General features: G+C 43.9%; 1 protein-coding gene across 1 annotated transcript in view; it reads right to left on the bottom strand.

Moving 5' to 3' along the window:
- The window catches only part of adam11 (ADAM metallopeptidase domain 11), a gene marked incomplete at both ends in the record, with an annotated part of 51,957 nt that overhangs the window by 10,818 nt on the left and 20,300 nt on the right, over positions 1 to 20,839 (bottom strand). The window contains 8 exons of the mRNA XM_084328661.1: positions 1,012 to 1,096; positions 1,567 to 1,733; positions 2,863 to 2,934; positions 7,265 to 7,467; positions 8,934 to 8,994; positions 11,824 to 11,887; positions 12,442 to 12,524; positions 19,263 to 19,329. Of these exons, the coding sequence (XP_084184787.1) occupies positions 1,012 to 1,096; positions 1,567 to 1,733; positions 2,863 to 2,934; positions 7,265 to 7,467; positions 8,934 to 8,994; positions 11,824 to 11,887; positions 12,442 to 12,524; positions 19,263 to 19,329 (802 nt within the window). The remainder of the gene's footprint in view (positions 1 to 1,011; positions 1,097 to 1,566; positions 1,734 to 2,862; positions 2,935 to 7,264; positions 7,468 to 8,933; positions 8,995 to 11,823; positions 11,888 to 12,441; positions 12,525 to 19,262; positions 19,330 to 20,839) is intronic.

Genomic DNA, 20,839 nt, shown 5'->3' with positions numbered 1-20,839 from the left:
ATTGGTCTGACAAAAATAAGAAATAAAAGCGAATATATGCTTGAAACAGGTAAAATAATCTGCCAGCAAATTTGGCTTGACAAGACTTCTTGAAATAAGTACAGTATGATGGCGGCTGGGTGGCGCAGCGGACATTGCGCTCGTCACCAAGCAAGAGACACCGGTCTCGAATCCGGCTGTCAGCGTTGCCTCCGGCTTGGGCCGGCCGTCATACTGACTCAATTGGCAGAGTCAGCGGGAGGGAAGTCGATGGGTGGTAATCTGGTTGTTGTAAACAGCGACTCCTACAGGTCGGTCAGGGCGCCTGCACAGCAAAGACAGGAGATGGCGGGGGCAGTGTGAGCCTCCCACATGTTACACCTCGCCAATGAGAGTCCGCGCTGGCAGGTGAAAAGAAGTGGCTGGCTGCCTCCACATGTATCGGAGGGGACATGTGATGGGTTTCTACCCTCCCTACGACCGGCCAGTGGGGGGCACATGCGAGCAACAATCAGGACAGGGGAGGGAGAATTGGCACGAGAGGAAATTGGGATGGGAGAAAAATCACAGAAAAAGGAGGAGCAAAAGTAGGTCAAAAAAAGAAATAAGTACAGTATGAATATCTAGGCTTCTCTCTCCTGATTGGATAAAGTGAGAACGGGATACCAGAGCATTTTATGTTCACTGCAGAGCGGAGGGACTCAGAGACCCATTTCACTGACCAAACACTCTGTATCAGTGATGGCTGTCTGAATGTAGAGCTTCTACCACTTTAAGCAAAAAACACTCCTAGAAAAATCCCTTTCACTACCACACTACCAAAGGGTTAACCCTTTCACTTTTCACCCTTTTTTTGACCCCTTCCGTAGTGTGGTAGTGAAAGGGTTATACAACTGGCAAACAAATGGCTGCAACATGACTCCAGACTGATTCCGACCAGGCTTTTTAAAGCCTCAGGGGGCCCGTGCCTATTGTCTGCCGATCAATAACACCAGTACATCCCTCACACGCGCACGTCCAGATCTCCCTCACCTCGTTGACGCCTCCTCCTCTCGTGAGAGAACACACTCCTCCGGTGTAGGCCGTCCCGCTACGACTGCTCTGGAACGTACGCCCTCTGGGGACGTGGAGAAGAATCACCATCATCAATCCACCACAATCAATAAAACACAAAACACGAAGCTGAATGACCCTCCACAACCGGGGGCTGGTTCCCACTCTTCTTAGGGAATCACTTTCCCGGGACAGTTCCAGGATATTATCGACCCTGTAGTTATACTGCTTTAGATATGCAAATTTGATGGGTGGATCAATTGGGAAATGTCACTAGGATGAGGTGGGTCTGGGATAATGCTAATTAATAAAGAGAGCTTCTTGTTGCTCTCCACAACATTTTATTTAATACATTTTATAACTTTCCACAACTGGAAAATGTATTTGCATTTATTTTATTTTATTTAAAATGTATTTATTATTTATTAATAAAATGTACATCTCGTCTAGGTTCCGAGTGTGAACCCTGACAATTGACGCAGGCCTCTTGGAGCCATGTCGTACACATTACCAGCACAGCTGTGGGACGCTTACGAGAAGAGGTGGACGGCATCGCTCTGCTCCTTGATGCCGTCCTTCCTGTACTTCATGAAGTTCTGTAGCGTCGTCAAGGGGTCCGCCACCACTGGCATCCTATTCTCGGTGGACCAGGTCTCCATGGCGACCAGCACAATCCTTGTGTTCAGCTGTTCCTTATATATCTGGAATCCAAAGATACATGACAGTCGGAAAATAGGTCAGTGTGACAGCTGTGCTAATGATGCTGGTATGTAATGTAACTAAGAGTCCTTCCAACACATGAGACCTGTGGATATCTTGTGTAGCGGAGTAGCCCTGCCAGACGCAGAGGAAGGATTCGGTTGTTAAGTTCATATTCATGTCCGGGGCCAAACGCTTCAGACGGTAGGAGATACTACGAGCACATATACCCCAAACTGTTTTTTATGACTTAGATCTATTTAAACAACAAGAGACACAGCACTGAGGCGTGTTGAAAAGATGAGAGCAGAAGCAGGAAGCTTGGCCCCCCCGGAAACTGTTTATTGGAAGGTCGATGTGTCGTGACTTAAAGGAACACGCCAAGATTTTGGGAAATTAGCTTACCGTCTTCTCCAGAGAGAGACAAGAAGATAGATACCAGTTTCCTCTCTGTGCGTTCAGTAGAAAACTATCTGGCTGCACGTTAGCCTAGCTTAGATGGAAGCGGACAGTGCCGGTTAGCCTAGGCATTGTCGAACTAACACCTCTCCCAAAGGCTAACCAGCACTGTCCGCTTCCATTCAATACAATAACTGGACTTTGGAGAAGTCTTTATTCGGCATGCAGGCAGACACACACATGCGATGGGCAGCACACACACAGGAACACACACACATGCAATTAGTTGGGGCGCCGATGCGATTGAGTCTCTGCACTCGACCCATCCCGTTGTCCTTCCCCCCAAGGGCAGCCGGAAGCAGATAGGGGCACCCCGGGGACCAATCCAAGTGCTCTGGTCCGTCTTCGTCAGGGACGCGACAGAGTTAGCGATCTGTTGTGCATGTTTTTCCATTGGGTTTCTCTTATCAGGGGGGGGGGGGCGGGGGGGGCCTTGCGAGCACGGGGAGAACATGCAAACTCTCTCTCTGTAGAAGACGGTAAGCTAATTTCTCAAAATGTTGGCGTGTTCCTTTAACAACTGAATAGAAGCTCCCATGGCCGAGGGAGCGACAGATGTTCGGCTTTCCCACGTGGGAGGCCCAGATCTGAATCCAGCTACTACGTGCACAGTTGAATGTGTTTGACTTGCGGTGCTAAAGTAGAGTGTGTTTAGAGAAGCGGAGCTCTTACTGCGTCTGCCATGTTGACCACGGCTTTGGCGAAGTTCCTGGTCTGGGAGGTGGAGCGACGCAGCTGCACAAACTGGAGAAAAGACACAGTACACACACAGATGTGAGGGATGGACACACAGACGTGAACACACACACAAACGTGTACGCATTGGGACATGCGCACAGACAAACGCGTGCACAGACACATTTATTGGATCTCCTCTCCCACCACGTTGCCCCTAGATCGCTTAGGTCCTCCGGTCACTCTCTTCTGGTGGTCCCTTGATCTAGGCTGAAGACTAAGGGGTGACCGTGCCTTTGCAGTTGCTGCCCCAAAGCTGTGGAATGGCCTCCCCCCTAACATAAGGTGCGCTCCCTCCCTGTCTGCCTTTAAATCCGGGTTAAAAACCGACCCGTTTACCCAGGCCTTTTAGCTTTTTATTATTATTTTTAACCTTAGCCTTTTAAATTATTATTATTAAATTATTATTAAATTATAATTATTATTATTTTAAACCTACCCCCTTATACTTTATTATAGTGCCATTTATATGTACAGCACTTTGGTGCAACTACAATTGTTTTAAATGCACTTTAGAAATAAAACATACTAACTTACTTACTTACACACAGACAGATATTTTGGGGTTGGGTCTTAAGCACACCATTAAATGTTTTTCCTAATGTTATGGGTCTAGGTCAGCATAAGCTGTTTTATCAATCTGCCTACAAATCCTGTTTGAACGTTTTTTTTGTCTCTTTTTCTCTTGTTTTATTTTCTATTTGATTTATTCGCCTTTCCTGATGTTTGCTGTTTGCTGTTTTTAACATGTCTGTAAAGCACTTTGTAACTTTGTTTGGAAAAGCACTATACAAATAAAATTCATTCATTCATTCATGTACTTCCAGGAAACATTCAAGAACTGTTCTTTGATAGGGAGGGGGGTTATAATCTGAGGGGAGAACTCAATTTAAAAGTTCTTAGTGTACGCACTACCATGAGAAGACACTGCATCTCAATATGTGGAGTGAAACTGTGGAACAGGCTAAATGTGGTGCTAAAGCAGTGTCCAAATATGAGACAATTCAAACTGATTTATAAGTAAATGATGTTCACGAGGTACAGGGATGAGGAAGGGACTTGATATTCACGGGTGTTGACATTTTTATTTTATTTATTTCATGTTTTACATATATAGTTTTAGTTTTTTGTTTGTTTTGCATATATATATTTGTTTTGAAATGTTTTAAATTAGTACACTCATTTGAGTAGTGGAAAGGGGGTAGGATTAAATAAGTGTATACTTCTTCCTACTCCTTTTCGAACATGTAAATTGAGTTATGTTTTGCTTTTGTTTAGTTATTTATTTAGTTTGAGTTATGTTTTGATTTTGTTTAGTTATTTATTTTGTTTGTATTCATTTACATGTTCGAAATAAAGATACAAAAAAATAAAAAGAAAATATTGGTGTCGATTATTCAAATTCATTTTCTTTTTTGATCAAATTATTTTATTTTTAATATTTAACAACAAACACAATATCAACAGTAACAACAATAATAATAATAATAATAATAATAATAATAATAATAATAATAATAATAATAATAATAATAATAATAATAATAATAATAATAATAATAATAATAATAACAAAACAATAAGAAATAAGAAATACAGATCTAAACTAAGTACAAAATATACCAAATAAAAATAAAAACAAAAAACACACCACAAACACAAAGGACATTAGACATGGTCCATTCATTTTTTTGTAGGAAACTCTGCTCACCGAAAACAAGACCCCACCCACACGCAAATGGAGAGGAGAGTTAACACTTTGATCGCCATGGTTAAATTCATAATTTACCATCCCTAGCCAGCTCTATTTGTCTATGGAGAAGTTCCCCTTCTTTGCAGGGCTATAACTTTTTTAATTCTATTGCTAAATTGACATTATTATGGCCCATTCAATGTCCTATATCCATTGTTCAGGGTGTAGCAACGCTATACTTTTTCATTCACATATTCATACTAAAATATGGTCTAAAGTATAAGTATGTTTTTTTTTTTTTATCCACTTTTTCTCCCATTTCTATATTTTTCTCCCATCCCAATTTCGTATCATCCAATTCAACCCTCCCCTGTCACGAACGCTGTTTCTTGCCTCCCACAAGCCGGCTGCAATGTGGACTAAGTCATACATAGCACAAGTCCCCTCCGGTACTTGAGGTAACAGCAGTCGCATCTTTTCACCTGCGCAGCTCGATCTCTCAGTGTCGAGGAGTAACGCGTGGGAGGCTCACGCTGCCCCCGACACTTCCTGATTCTACTGCGCAGGCGCACCAACCGACCTGTAGGAGTCGCTGTCCACAACGCCCGATCCCCACCCATCAGTTTCCCACCCCCTAATACGGCCAATGTGTATTAGTATGAACGACCAGCTAAACTGAAAGCAATGTGGAGCGCTGGGCTCGAACAGGCAAGCCCAGCGTCTCCGTCATTCGTGGCGAGCGCCTTGTCCTAAGTATAAGTATGTTTTTATCGTTTTCTGCAGCTTTCTCCAGAACTTGATTTATAGCCCCAAATGCATTATATTGATGATCAAATACAGTTTGGTAGCGATCGGTGCCAGATGAAAAATTTCAACTGGAGGTACTTCTAGAAGTTACTACGTATCATCTGATATTGACCGGATGGGCGGGGGGTCGTTTATAATTCCGTGGGCAACGTTATATAATTTGTCTAGTGTGGGTCATATGATCATCAGATCAGTTAGTATAGAAGACGTTAGAAAATAACGTTGAAACTCACCGTACCTTCCTCGCGGCGTTGGGCGATCAGCTTGGAGTAGACAGTTTTTGATTATGGGATGTTGATATAGATGAACCATTTCCAGGTTGTATAATACTATTTATACAACGGCATGCAAATTTCTCTATTCTGATTGGCTGAAACAGTCCATTTACACGTATGTATCCTTCATAATCCACGCTCCTGGTCCCAGGACCCGCCCACCACCGAATCACATCACTCCGCCGGATCACTCCGTCGGAAAAAACAAGATGGCGGACAATAATCTTTAACAAATGGATATGTTGATAGCGTCATAACGACTAAATATAAAGCGATTCTGTCAAGGGGAACGTGTTAGTATTTTAAACAATGTTGGATGATGTAATTGATGGGTCTTGACTCAATCTAGAACAAAAGAAAAATCGCGGATTGATTGATAGATTAATTGATTGATTTAAATTTCTTCCTTCCTACTTTCCGACTGCAGCGTTCTCTCTCACACTCCGACGCTGGCGTACCCACAAACACACACATACACACACACACACACACACACACACACACACACATACGCACACACACACTGTGACACACACACACACACACACACACACACACACACACACACACACACGCACACACACACACACACACTCCTGTCTGCAACAGCGGGGGAGACAGACTGAGAGAGAAGCAGCGCTGTTTTAAGTGAGCATGGTCTATTGAATTGATTGATTGGTTGATTGCTAATTTTATTACTGTACCCCTGGTTTCCAACTGGTTAAGTTTAGGCTAAAAGAAATAAATAAAAAAATAGGGCGAAGAAAACGTTTTTTTCCTATAGGGCAAAGAAAACGTTTTAATAAATTTTCAATCAATCATTCCAATAATACACAGTTGGATGTGTTAGTTGGTTGGATGCACTTCAAGCTGCTTCCACATGAGGCAACTTCTCTCAATCATTCCAATAATACACAGTTGGATGTGTTAGTTTGGTTGGATGCACTTCAAGCTGCTTCCACATGGAGTTGTGGGAACTACTTTTTCTGGCGGATGGTTTTTTCAATAAATCTTCGATTAATGTGTGTTTATTGTATAGAAATAAGGTTGGATGAATCTGGCAGTTGTATAAAAGCTTTACACCACGTGCAGTCGTGATTTGTGACCAATAAACCATGCCTAGGGGGGTCTAACGACCCTCGGCTGCGCCTCGGGCCTAACAACCACCCCTAGGCATGGTTTATTGGTCACAAACCACTCCTGCGTGTGATGTAATGCTTAAATACGTCCAAATAACGTTGTTTATTGAGTTAGGGCGAGCGATTGATTATCCAGTGTGTTGAGATGGAGTCCGGTTAACGATCGCGAGTGCCCGGACGAAATATGGATGAGCACTTCCTGTTTGGCGCGTCACGTCCGGCCACCAGATGGCGCTCTTGAACCGTTAGACAGTTGAGTGGAGCTCACCAGTACATCTCATGTCTCCGGAGGAGAAATATGATTTCGATCACAGATTTTTGAAATATTGATATCAAAGACAAGTTACGGCGTCTTCGGCAGAATGAGCATGGCGAGCAAAGACGAGTTACGGCGTTCCCGCCGATTAAAGTGTTAAGGAACTCACCATCTCATAGTCATTGACTACCATCAGCTCTATGTGTTTGGTCTCCGTCTGAACCAAGGGCCTGCGGACGTGTCGCTTAGATCGTCTCAGTAGCCCAGAGGTTTGCTGCTCCTTCATTTGGTCTGGTCTATCATCATCATCATCATCATCATCACCACCGCCACCTCTTCTGTAAGGACTCCTCTCGCTGTCCTCTGTGCAGTCTGGATACACACAACAACAACCAATAGATCACTTTAGATCACATTTACAAATACATGTGACTGAAGATTTGGGCGTCGGTGTTACGGCTCGGATACATGGAGCACGTACACGGTGCAACGCGGGACAGGGTCTGAACACAGCGGGACAGGGTCTGAACGCAGCGGGACAGGGTCTGAACGCAGCGGAACAGGGTCTGAACACAGCGGGACAGGGTCTGAACGCAGCGGGACAGGGTCTGAACACAGCGGGACAGGGTCTGAACGCAGCGGGACAGGGTCTGAACACAGCGGGACAGGGTCTGAACGCAGCGGGACAGGGTCTGAACACAGCGGGACAGGGTCTGAACGCAGCGGGACAGGGTCTGAACGCAGCGGGACAAACTGTTTTACCACCAACGTTAGTTGCATGTGAGTCATGTTGTTGAGGAATACAGGGATATACTTTTCTGGCGATTTCATCATTTGGACATACTATATTTGAGAGCTTATCAAATGTTTCAATATCCTAGCGATGATGGCATCTCAGGTTGTATCTATTTTCACAGCTTGGGTGTATGAGGGTGTATCGTTTTAATTGTGGATACAGAGGCTCAGCTCCATGTTATGTAAAAAATATTATGGCATCTCCTGACAGGACATTTTAATACCTTAGTTTTAAGGCATTCATTTTAAATTTAATTATGAATTCTCTGACTTTTTAATGCCCCGCAGATGTATTAACACTGTTTTAATTGTAGATACAGAGGCTCAGCTCCATGTTATGTGAAAAAATGATGGCACAAAAAAGGTGTTGCCTTGCATTGCCTTTGGTGCAGCAAATTCATATTAAATATTAAATGTTAAATACTGTTTTCAACAGTAGTTTTAACAAGGTTGTCACGCGTAGAGAGGAACAAATAAACCACTCGTGCAAGAACAGAGATGAGCTATGGAAACCCCAAGCAGGTTGGTGCCGGGCGTTGCTGCTCTCACTGAATGTGGAACACCCTACCCAAAGCTGTAAAGGAATGTGAATCACTACCCACTTTCAAAACCACTCTCAAAGAACACCTACGGGAGACTGCAATTCGAAACTGGCCCCTGTAAATGTCCTAACCCAACCCCCTCCAATGTACAGTAAATGACCTAACCCAAGAATACACGAGATCCTCCTTTTGGAACCAAGTATGGTTTCGTCAATATTCCAATGTACAGTTTTGCTTGTACAGTTGTACAGTTTGCCCACCCACCCCTCCTACCTAAATATGAGTAAGGACTAAGATATACAAATAGACCTAACTTAACAGTGATTCTGATCCTAGTGAACCCTATCAGAATAGTTCATTGTATACATGCTCTCGTTTTGCTAGCTCAATCTAGTGAATTAAATAATAGTTCAATTTAACTATTCGGGACCACCTGGAAACCCCTAAGGTCCCCAGACCCCCCTTTGGGAACCACTGGCTTATACTGTTGCGCTTCTGTACCTGGGCAGTCAGGGTATAGTCTGACATCAGGCATCTTTCGAATCAGGTGAGCTCCGTCATCCTAGAGCAGAATACACACAGAAGGGACAACACATCACCATCTAACATTAGCACCAGCAAAACATCACCATCTAACATTAGCACCAGCAAAACATCACCATCTAACATTAGCACCAGCAAAACATCACAATCTAACATTAGCACCAGTGTTGTGAAGGGCCAGATTAAAGCTGAGAATCTACATTTATTGTTTTATATACCTTGTATATTATTTATGTATACACGGTATATCCCTTTAAGCCTGCGTTTGAATCATAGTAATATTCGCTTTCCTTATTGGATAACGCTATCGGCGCCAGACCGCAAGCCCCCAAAGTCAGGTTCAAAGGCGAGTCGCAACATGCCCGGAGACAGCGCATTGATTCGAGACGAGAACTGAGGTTCGGCACTAGATAGCCACTTAAGTATATATACGGCGGCAGGTGCGAACAGTAGCTGTTCATCAAGTTCGGTAAAACAGTGAAGTGAGAAGCTGTGCGTCTAACAGAGCGTTGAGAACCACGTGCGAAGTGAATAGTAAAAGTGTCAGATTGAATGCAGTAACGTCAAGTTCGACTTAGCTTAATGTGAAGTAAAGAGCCGTTAATTATTGTGTATCGTGCCAACAGCAGTTCGTTCGTGTGCAGCATTACCCAGCAGTTCGTTCGTTTAGCTAGTGGACCTTAGCCAGTGCGCGTGGACTAAATACATTGGTACCAGCACACGAGGAGGCCTAGTCGGAGAACCTACTGGACATGTGCACAGGAGAACCGACGGCGGCGATTGCAGAACCAGTATTGGTTGGATTATATTGATTGTGGAACGTACCCTTGGAGAAGAGCATCGTTAATCTCCACTGTCGTTTGGATTTAACCACCGTGAGGATCTACATTCGGGCTGGCCTCATGGACCGAGGCTAGCTGGCTATCATCATTGCTATCGGGCAATTGGATTACAGTTATTGCTTTTGATGCTGAGCTTTGGATTACAAGGACTGGCTTCTGTACGTGAATCCCCTTCTTCTTCAATTGATCAGACTGAGTATCCGAACATTCCTCTCTCCTCCAGAGCTTACAACTCTGGGAGGAACCCATTGTCTCCAGCGGTACCAGCGTTTCCCCCATATAATTGCCATCCTACGCCAGGCGGCGTTAGCCTAGTACCCCATCGTAGGCATTATTCTATTCCCATTGACTTATGCTACTGGCTGACTTATGCATATTCTTCGCCATACAAGCGCGACCCTAATTCTCATATCTGTAACATTTACTGCATAATAATAAATACCCTCAAATGATATTTCTTTGTCAGTGCCGTGTTATTATGAGTGTCTGCCATATATTAGATGTACTGTCTGGCCAGTAATTAAAGTACATAACTAGCAGTGGTTTAATCTATCACAATCTTTAATACAGTCAGGGTTTTGTAACCCCTCAGTTACAACCAGCAAAACATCACCATCTAACATCAGCACCAGCAAAACATCACCAACTAACATCAGCACCAGCAAAATGTCACCAACTAACATCAGCACCAGCAAAACATCACCATCTAACATCAGCACCAGCAAAACATCACCATCTAACATCAGCACCAGCAAAACATCACCAACTAACATCAGCAAAACACATCTCCAACTAACATCAGCACCAGCAAAACATCACCATCTAACATTAGCACCAGCAAAACGTCACCAACTAACATCAGCAAAACACATCACCATCTAACATCAGCACCAGCAAAACATCACCAACTAACATTAGCACCAGCAAAACGTCACCAACTAACATCAGCAAAACATCACCAACTAACATCAGCACCAGCAAAATGTCACCAACTAACATCAGCAAAACACATCACCATCTAACATCAGCACCAGCAAAACACATCACCATCTAACATCAGCACCAGCCAAACACATCACCATCTAACATCAGCACCAGCAAAACACATCACCATCTAACATCAGCACCAGCAAAACATCACCATCTAACATCAGCACCAGCAAAACATCACCATCTAACATCAGCACCAGCAAAATGTCACCATCTAACATCAGCAAAACACATCACCATCTAACATCAGCACCAGCTAAATGTCACCATCTAACATTAGCACCAGCAAAACATCACCAACTAACATCAGCAAAACACATCACCAACTAACATCAGCAAAAAACATCACCATCTAACATCAGCACCAGCAAAACATCACCATCTAACATCAGCACCAGCAAAATGTCACCATCTAACATTAGCACCAGCAAAACATCACCATCTAACATCAGCAAAACACATCACCATCTAACATTAGCACCAGCAAAACTCATCACCATCTAACATCAGCAAAACACATCACCATCTAACATCAGCACCAGCAAAACACATCACCATCTAACATTAGCACCAGCTTTGAAAATGAATGGGAGCTCAGGGCAAAAATTACCCCGCTAGTTGATAAAAGGTCCCTGGAATAGATATATAACAGGTGCAAAGAAAATGCCCCAGGATTGAAAGTGGAAAAGTACAGTTACGGTAAACATAAACGTGTCATAATTCTCACACTCATTTGGAAGTTTGCCTCTTTTACAACAACGGTTTTGATCAAATTGCCCTGTACAAAAAATTAAGTTCAGTTCCAAGGGGCATAAAACATTCTACAAGAAAACATAGTTCCATACCCTGATCGGCACAATACACATTTCCATTCAAATGTAACTGAAGATAGATAATATGTATGACAACCACAGAAACAGAATTCTCGTGGTAAAGAGATGAGATACAGTATCGAGGCAGATATAAAGAGTGGCCATCATGTGTCCAAGTGTGAGTTGAGTGACCCCATGACTCACCTTATTACTCCCATTTAGAATAGGCTCGATCCCATAGGAGAAGAAGCCATCGGAGAACATGCCACTGAGAAACAACGTCGACAAGACAAAGAGAATCAGATGGAGACAGAAAAAGAAAACAGAGCAGAGAAGCATGGTAATGTATGACATGAACAGAGAGGAAGGAGAGCCTTCTGTGACAGTAGATATCAAATTGAACAGCCTAATCGTTTGGGCTGGGCGACATGGAATACATTAAATATCACTGTAATCATCACAATAATTCTTACTGATATCGATAATTTCTCACATATTGAAATATATATGTTCTTTGCACTGAACTGGTCATGTAAAGTGTGACATCAAATGAAAATCTATCTATCTATCTCCTTCCTAATATTATTGACAACTAGAACAGTGTGTGAAGGAGGGTCTCTCTCTCTCTCTCTCTCTCTCTCTCTCTCTCTCTCTCTCTCAAATCGCATTCCGAGTATGGGCGGAGCCCAGCCTCAAAACGGCTTAAAATGTTGAGGTAGAAAAATGCTGTTTTTGAGTACTTGATTAAAAATACAAAACAATGAATAATAAAAAAAAAAAAAAAACGTACAGATGTGTGAACAGTGTGAAGGAGGGACTCACCACAGGCCATGGCAGGTGGAGAGAGCAGCCCAGGACTCTGGCAGACCTCTCAACCGCCCTTGGTAGTAACAGTGCTCCCCCCCCTGTGGACACAGAGCACATTGCCGCTCCTCTCAGACTCAACTCACAGCATGGGGATTTTACACAGATGCACAATAGCAACAACAACCAACAACCACCAATATCATAATATCATATTATAAAAATATATATATTTGGTGCAGTTTCCTCAAAAACACCCTTTCCATGCAACTTGCATCAGTTTGGCACTACTTGCTATAAATGTACACTACATATATTTTGTATAATGCATGCTATGTATTTCAATTACGGTATGACTATTCATATCAGCTTATATACAGTTGGGTAAAGTGAGTGTTAGATAGTTCCCCTACATGACATCCCTGTTCAGCAGAACCTCTTCCAACCTCATCTGGTGTCTCCTTCTCTTCCAACCATCACGGCACTTATGGCAGTAGTTTGTGACCTACTTCTTCTTAGTGTGCTCCACTCCATTCTCCTCTGCTCCGCTGACAATGGAGGGGTCTCATGCTAACTATATAGGAAGCTCTTCAATAAATCATGACTTGCCCCCACAGTGGGTTACATAAGGCAAGAGGACCATTGGGATAACAGCGCTATAGGCAGGCTGAAAAAAGCGGTGGACCAGGGAAAACATACTAGACCAACCTGAGTGAAGAAGAGGAGGACATTGAGCATAGTGAAGTGAAGTGTCCCTCTCCCCTATGCTGCCTAGACTGGGACAATAACAGCCCTAGGCTTCATCTCCCACGGAGGTCTTCGTTAAAGTGGGTACATTGCTCCACTAAGGCAAACAGAGGACTGCACTGAAATAGACACACATGCACCTCAGATCTTTTTTCTTTTCTTTCACTTTTTCTCCTTATTTTTAATTTTTTTCTCCCATCCCAATTTCTCCCCGCCAATTCTCCCTTCAATTCTCCCCTCCCCTGTCTCGAACGTTGCTAGACTATGCCTCCCACTGGTCGGCTGCAGTGAGGACCAAGCCTTGCATCACGTGTCCCCTCCGGTACACGAGGAGGCAGCTGTCGCATCTTTTCACCTGAACAGCGCGATCTCTCAGTGGCGAGGAGTAACGCATGGGAGGCTCACGCTGCCCCCGATACTTCCTGATTCTGCTGTACAGGCTCACCAACCGACCTGTAGGAGTCGCTGTCCACAACGTCCAATCCCCACCCACCGGCTTTCCCACCCCTAACACTGCCAATTGTGTTGGTATGAACGACCAGGCAAGCCGGTAGCAACGCCGAGAGCTGGGCTCGAACCCAGCATCTCCTGCATTAGTGGCGAGCGCCTTGCCCACTGCGCCACTTAGCCGCCCCAGATCTTTAAATTTTTTTAACTGCAGATCCCGATTCTGATTCCTAAACGTTAATCAGTAGGCTACAAAGTACCGATCCAATCCGGAGTTATACTGACTGATCACAACCCAAATCAGCACTATGTATTCCACGTCTGACTCTGACACCAACCTGAAGTCTCGCTCTGTATTTCACTTCTAACACAACCTGAAGTCTCTCTCTGTATTCCACTTCTAACACTGACCTGAAGTCTCTCTCTGTATTCCACTTCTAACACTGACCTGAAGTCTCTCTCTGTATTCCACTTCTAACACTGACCTGAAGTCTCTCTCTGTATTCCACTTCTAACACTGACCTGAAGTCTCTCTCTGTATTCCACTTCTAACACTGACCTGAAGTCTCGCTCTGTATTCCACTTCTAACACTGACCATAAAAAAAAATAAAAATAAAAAAGACTGTCAACCAACACATATCCCAAAATGATACACATTTATTAAAATAACAAGGTCTTAATGAGTATCTGACAAGTTCCTTGAAAGCCATAATTTATGTAAAGGCAATGATATATATTTTCCATTGTCATTATTTCACTGGAATGTATTAAATACTTCCTGGAATATTATACATCATGACATTACAGACATTCACTCTCTAACTCAATAACTCTCAAACCAAATTCATTTGTACAAGAGAGTTTCTAGTTTTGGGATACAGTATGTATTAGCATAGACGCCTACGTAATGGAGCAGGCGATGCGGGTGCTCTACCAGTATTGAACTTGGGGGAGCAAACTTGTCTCTTTGCTCCCTCACTTTTTGATCATTGATATATCCCCCCCCCCAATATATAAATATTATCTAACCATAACTACGTAATTTCAATCAAATTAATAATACGCAATGACACTTAATAGCAAGTTTTTAAGTTTCCAAAGATTGTGTGACCCCCCACTTTAATGGTTTGATCCAGTGCCCACGGGCCACGGTTCGTCGGCATGACGTATACAACATGTTGGGGGAGGCGGCTTTTTCGAAAGCCTTTGAAAAATTCAGGCTGGATATTGGATAACATTGTGAGGATTATTCTTCGGCGTTTACATCAAAATGGAGCAAATCATCACGTAAGTCGAACACTGTGACTGTATACTAAATGCGCAAACAGATTGAAACTGAATATTTCTCGTATGGTGAGCCTCGGCGCTGCACCGAGTGAATCCAGAGATACGGGATGGTGCGCAGGCGCTGTGATCACCCAACGGCGGAAATAATGCCGCTTTGAGCAGTTTATAAAAAAATATTAAAAATATTTATTAGCAACGCCAAGCTTTCAAACCATCCCGTATCTCTGTGCGAACCCCTCGTGCAACTGTGAGCACCTTTTGTAATGTCTCTGTGATACTTGTATAACGAACGGTTCGGCCAGAACCAGTCCTTCATGGTAAATCTAGGTTGGTTTCCCATTGAGGAGCAAGTGACTGTGGATTCACTCGGTGCTGAGCACAGTCACGAAAGGGGCTAGTATGGACCCTGATGTAAACAAGACAAACGTCTTTCTCTGGTCTGCATCCCCTTAACAATTGTGTGTATTGAGCCGTACTGTATTGTACCCATTCTGCAATCTGTTAAATAAAGTTTTCATTCATTCATTCAGCCGCCGCGCTCACTGGAGCTATTGATAGCGTCAATTAGTTGTTGTTGTTGTTATTGGTACTGCCGCTGCGGATGAGAACGGGGCCGGAGGGGCTTTGGGAGGATGGGAAAGTTATTATTATTATTATTATAATAGTAATTGGCTATCATACGTGCCTACTGTAGCTAGCGTTAGCTAAAAGAGCCCTCGCAGTGAAGTTATTATTATTATAGCTATCTACCACCCCTTGCAAAAAAAAAAAAAAAAAAAAGAAAAAAAAAAAAAAAAAAAAAAAAAATCTTGCACCCCCACTTTCAACTATAACTAGGCGGCCATGTGTATTAGTTCTTGGGCCAAAATTAACCCAAAATTGTACGATTTGGTACCATCTGGGTGGGCAAATTCTAGTTTTTTTTAAATTCTTATACATCCCTAGATTATGTTTTGATATGATAGACCTTTTGGTTGTGTGGCTTATTAGTGGTTATCACCTCCTGAAGGTATAGAGTGCTTTTGTTAAAAAACCTTTTTTTGCTAAATAAAGTCTCCTGCCATATTTTGCTCTCCTTCATAGATTCGCTCGTAGGTCGGGTTGTCTGGGTACTAGAGACATGACCATGATAGAGTCTTTATGCGCTTGAGTCTCCTGAACACGTAGAGACAAACCCTGAGTCGAACGGACCTTCCTATGCTGAGGTATGGTAACCTTTGCACGCCTACCCCCTACCGGTGAATGCCTCACTGTTGCATTTTTTTCTGAGGTATTATGCGGTATTGTTAGTGGTGATAACTACTAATAATAAGCTACAAAACCAAAAGGTCTATCATACCAAAACATAATCTAGGGATGTATAGGAATAAACAAAAAAATATCTAGAATTTGCCCACCCAGATGGTATCAAATAAGTGTTTGGCCCAAGGACTAGTATAAGAGATTATGGACATAATTAAATTAGCTTTATTTTGTATTTATTTGGCACCTTTAAGTATAGGAAATTATCTGATGACAGCCGAATTTTGTATGCCCAATATCCAATACCAGCATCTGTGGTATCCCAGATAGGCAGGGTGAAAACATTGGCTTAATGTGATTGAATTCAGCCAGGCTTGTCAGCCCTCACCACGACATCACAGACAAATGGCCCACTCAGTATTCTGAACGGAAATGAAAGGTTTTTGACCACAGTCAGAGATCTCTAGCTAAACACCACTGACACACAGTCAGAGATCTCTAGCTAAACACCACTGACACACAGTCAGATATCTGTAATAATAATAATAATAATGGATTGGATTTATATAGCGCTCTTCTCTGACTCAGAGCGCTTCACAGAGTCCATTATTCGTTCATACACAGTCATACCGGTGGTGGTAAGCTACAATTGCAGCCAGAGCTGTCCTGAGGCAGACTCACGGAAGCGTGGCGAATAATCATCGCCTACGGCCCCTCCGACCACCACCAACATTCATTCACATGCATACACATTCATACGAGGCAAGTAGGTTAAGTGTCTTGCCCAAGGACACAACGGCAGTGGGATGGACATGGGCTTGAGCGGGATTCGAACCACCAATCCTTCGATCATTGGACGACCCGCTCTACCCCTGAGCCACACCGCCCCACATTTAGCTAACATGTAGCTAACACCACTGACACACAGTCAGATATCTGTAGCTAACACCACTGACACACACAGTCAGATATCTGTAGCTAACACCACTGAAACACACAGTCAGATATCTGTAGCTAACACCACTGACACACAGTCAGAGATCTGTAGCTAACACCACTGACACACACAGTCAGATATCTGTAGCTAACACCACTGACACACAGTCAGAGATCTGTAGCTAAACACCACTGACACACAGTCAGATATCTGTAGCTAACACCACTGACACACACAGTCAGATATCTGTAGCTAACACCACTGACACACACAGTCAGATATCTGTAGCTAACACCACTGACACACAGTCAGATATCTGTAGCTAACACCACTGACACACACAGTCAGATATCTGTAGCTAACACCACTGAAACACACAGTCAGAGATCTGTAGCTAAACACCACTGACACACAGTCAGAGATCTGTAGCTAAACACCATTGACACACAGTCAGATATCTGTAGCTAACACCACTGACACACAGTCAGAGATCTGTAGCTAACACCACTGACACACACAGTCAGAGATCTGTAGCTAACACCACTGACACACAGTCAGAGATCTGTAGCTAAACACCATTGACACACAGTCAGATATCTGTAGCTAACACCACTGACACACAGTCAGAGATCTGTAGCTAAACACCACTGACACACAGTCAGATATCTGTAGTTAACACCACTGACGCACAGTCAGAGATCTGTAGCTAACACCACTGAAACACACAGTCAGATATCTGTAGCTAACACCACTGACACACAGTCAGATATCTGTAGCTAACACCGCTGACACACAGTCAGAGATCTGTAGCTAAACACCACTGACACACAGTCAGATATCTGTAGCTAACACCACTGACACACACAGTCAGATATCTGTAGCTAACACCACTGACACACAGTCAGATATCTGTAGCTAAACACCATTGACACACAGTCAGATATCTGTAGCTAACACCACTGACACACAGTCAGATATCTGTAGCTAACACCACTGACACACACAGTCAGATATCTGTAGCTAACACCACTGACACACAGTCAGATATCTGTAGCTAACACCACTGACACACAGTCAGATATCTGTAGCTAACACCACTGACACACAGTCAGATATCTGTAGCTAACACCACTGACACACAGTCAGAGATCTGTAGCTAACACCACTGAAACACACAGTCAGATATCTGTAGCTAACACCACTGATGTTTCAGAGTGGAGCAGCATGCCATGTAGCCTACAGCAGTAGCATAGAGATTCAAGTAGGGTCTGGTCCAGCTGAGAGACAATCTGGCCCGAGCACAGCCCTGCTAGCATGGTGCTCTCCCACCCACCGCTGTGGGAACAAACCAACTGTCACACACATGCATGCACATGCACGCGTACACACACACAGACACAGTATTTGCGCAATATAAACACATTCTGGAAAAATTACTCCTTCTGACACCAAAGCCCGTCCTGCCTTTGTATTGACAGGCCTTTTTATTACTCCCATTTTTCCTCTTAGCCTTATCTCTCTCCTCCGCCCCTCTCCATCTCTCCTCCTCCCTTCCCTCACGGTCTCCTTTCATTCTCCTCTCTGCCAAGAACTTAATGACACCACTGAGCTGACTCGTTGCTATGGAAACAGTCTCCTGATTGGTCAGGAGAGCTGAGGGATAGTCGGAACGAGAGTGGGTGGGGGCATGGGGTGCTGCTGGGGGGGGGGGGGATTTGGATTTGGGGGTTGTAGGAAGGGGGGGCAATGGGGCAGTTAGTAGCACGTTTAGTCAAATTAAATATATACTGTATCCTCTTTGTAAATCCCTCTTTATGGTGCTCGGAATGCAGTGACATTCCTCTAGTAGTCTATTTCACCACAATCACTCATTATAGGTATCATGCCTCTTTTCATTATTTCCTTATCTCCGGACAATAGAGATTCTACTCTCTCTCTCCATCTCTCTCTCTCTCTCTCTCTCTCTGGGAGCTTTTGTTTTGCTACCACTGGCATTCCCGTGTTATTTGAATCCCATGTGATTGAATCCCACTATTGATTCTACTCATGGAGAGAGCTAACCTGTACTCGTCCATAGCTCTGCACAGTATATTCCCAATATGTGGGGAAAACCAGTTTAATCACGACGACACACTTCAGTTTTTAGATTCTCGTTCCTAACACATCCACACGTCTTACCACAGACTGGGAGGGTTTGCCATCTCGGTTAAAGTGCCTTTCCACGTATTCTGAGGACAGCAGGTGACTGTGAAGAGAAGGAGAACGCCTTGCATTAAACACATTCAAACAAATGCATTCAAATAATCCCCAAGCAACATCTTAAACCCATGGGGGTATTGACCATATTCACACGGTAGTCATTTTGCTCTTATGTCATGCTCAGGTTGGGATTTCTTTTCACCCAGGAAATGCCAACCTGAGCATGACACAAGAGCACAATGTGTGCATATGGTCAACAGTGTATGTTTGCCGTTCTCTCTCTATCGCTCTCTCCTCTTCATCTTCTAGGAATAATAACGTTGTTTTTATGATTGGACCTGCACTATGTGTACTGACTAATGGTGTCAAGTGTACTATGATTCTAAATAGTATGAGCATGTATCACATAGATCACAGTACTGGTGGCAATAACTTCAGTAACTAAGGTCTAGAGCCTCATGAATACAGTCATCAGATGGCAGCAGTTAAGAAAACGCTAATATCGTTTCCTGCAGTGATTAGGAAAACGTAGTGATGCAAGTATGCTTGAAAAGTTATATGCTAAATACGATAAGGGTTATCACAACTGGCTCGCCTTTACAGGTACCCGCCCCTGCACCATCTGTGAGCCAATGGCATCGCTCTCTTCTTTACGTCCCTCAAGGCACCTCACTCCAAACCGAGTTGAGTGGCTTTTGCATTTTTTTTTTCAAATGGGCACCCCCCTTTAGTCAATTTAAGCTGATGACATCTCGGGGGGCTGGATGGTAGAACCGTCACCAGGTTGTCTCTGCCACCAGGTTGTCTCTGCCACCAGGTTGTCTCTGCCACCAGGTTGTCTCTGCCACCAGGTTATCTCTGCCACCAGGTTGTCTCTGCCACCGCGCGGCTCATTCTGTTTGATCCAGATCCGCTGGGATGCCGCGCCTGCCTGCTTGCTGATGCTGGCTACGAGCTACTTCCTAGTCGAACCTTCAATCCCAAGCAGTCCAAGAGCTCTCCAGAGTGACTGCCCTGTGAAGCCCCTGCAGCCGACTTCCACAGGCAGGTTCCAGGCCTTCCATCCCTGCTGTTGGCTCTCGAAGATGAGGGCCTGATATTTCCTTAGCTTGCGCTCATGTACCTTCTCCATCCTCTCTTCCCAGGGTACCGTAAGCTCAACAAGGACCATCTGTTTGGTACCTTTAGACCAAAGGACAATATCAGTTCTAATGCTAGTGTGGGTTATTTCCTCTGGCAATTTGAGCTGCTTCTTAAGGTTCGCCCGCATCTCCCAGTCGCTTGTCATGGCCAGGACCCCTTTACTCCTCATCTTTGCTGCTGCAATCTTCCCTGACCTGGGAAAGTGGATGGAACGAGGCCCATTCGAAAGCCAGACTTGACCGACATGAGAAAAAGACATGCTCAAGGTCACCGTGGTTCCTCTTCGCATCCTCAATGATCTTAGAGATTGCACTGTTCAAGACAGCCAGGTACCCCCAGAACTCCACCTTTCTGAACTGAAGTGTCCAATACTCATTGTCCAACATGAAAATGGTCAGCCTCCTTGTCAGAAT

The sequence above is a fragment of the Notolepis coatsorum genome, assembly GCF_963971535.1.
Source record: "Notolepis coatsorum genome assembly, chromosome: 14".
In the NCBI taxonomy this organism is placed as follows: domain Eukaryota; kingdom Metazoa; phylum Chordata; class Actinopteri; order Aulopiformes; family Paralepididae; genus Notolepis; species Notolepis coatsorum.
The sequence above is the reverse complement of the archived record's forward strand: the minus strand, read 5'-3'. Positions and strand labels throughout refer to the sequence as shown.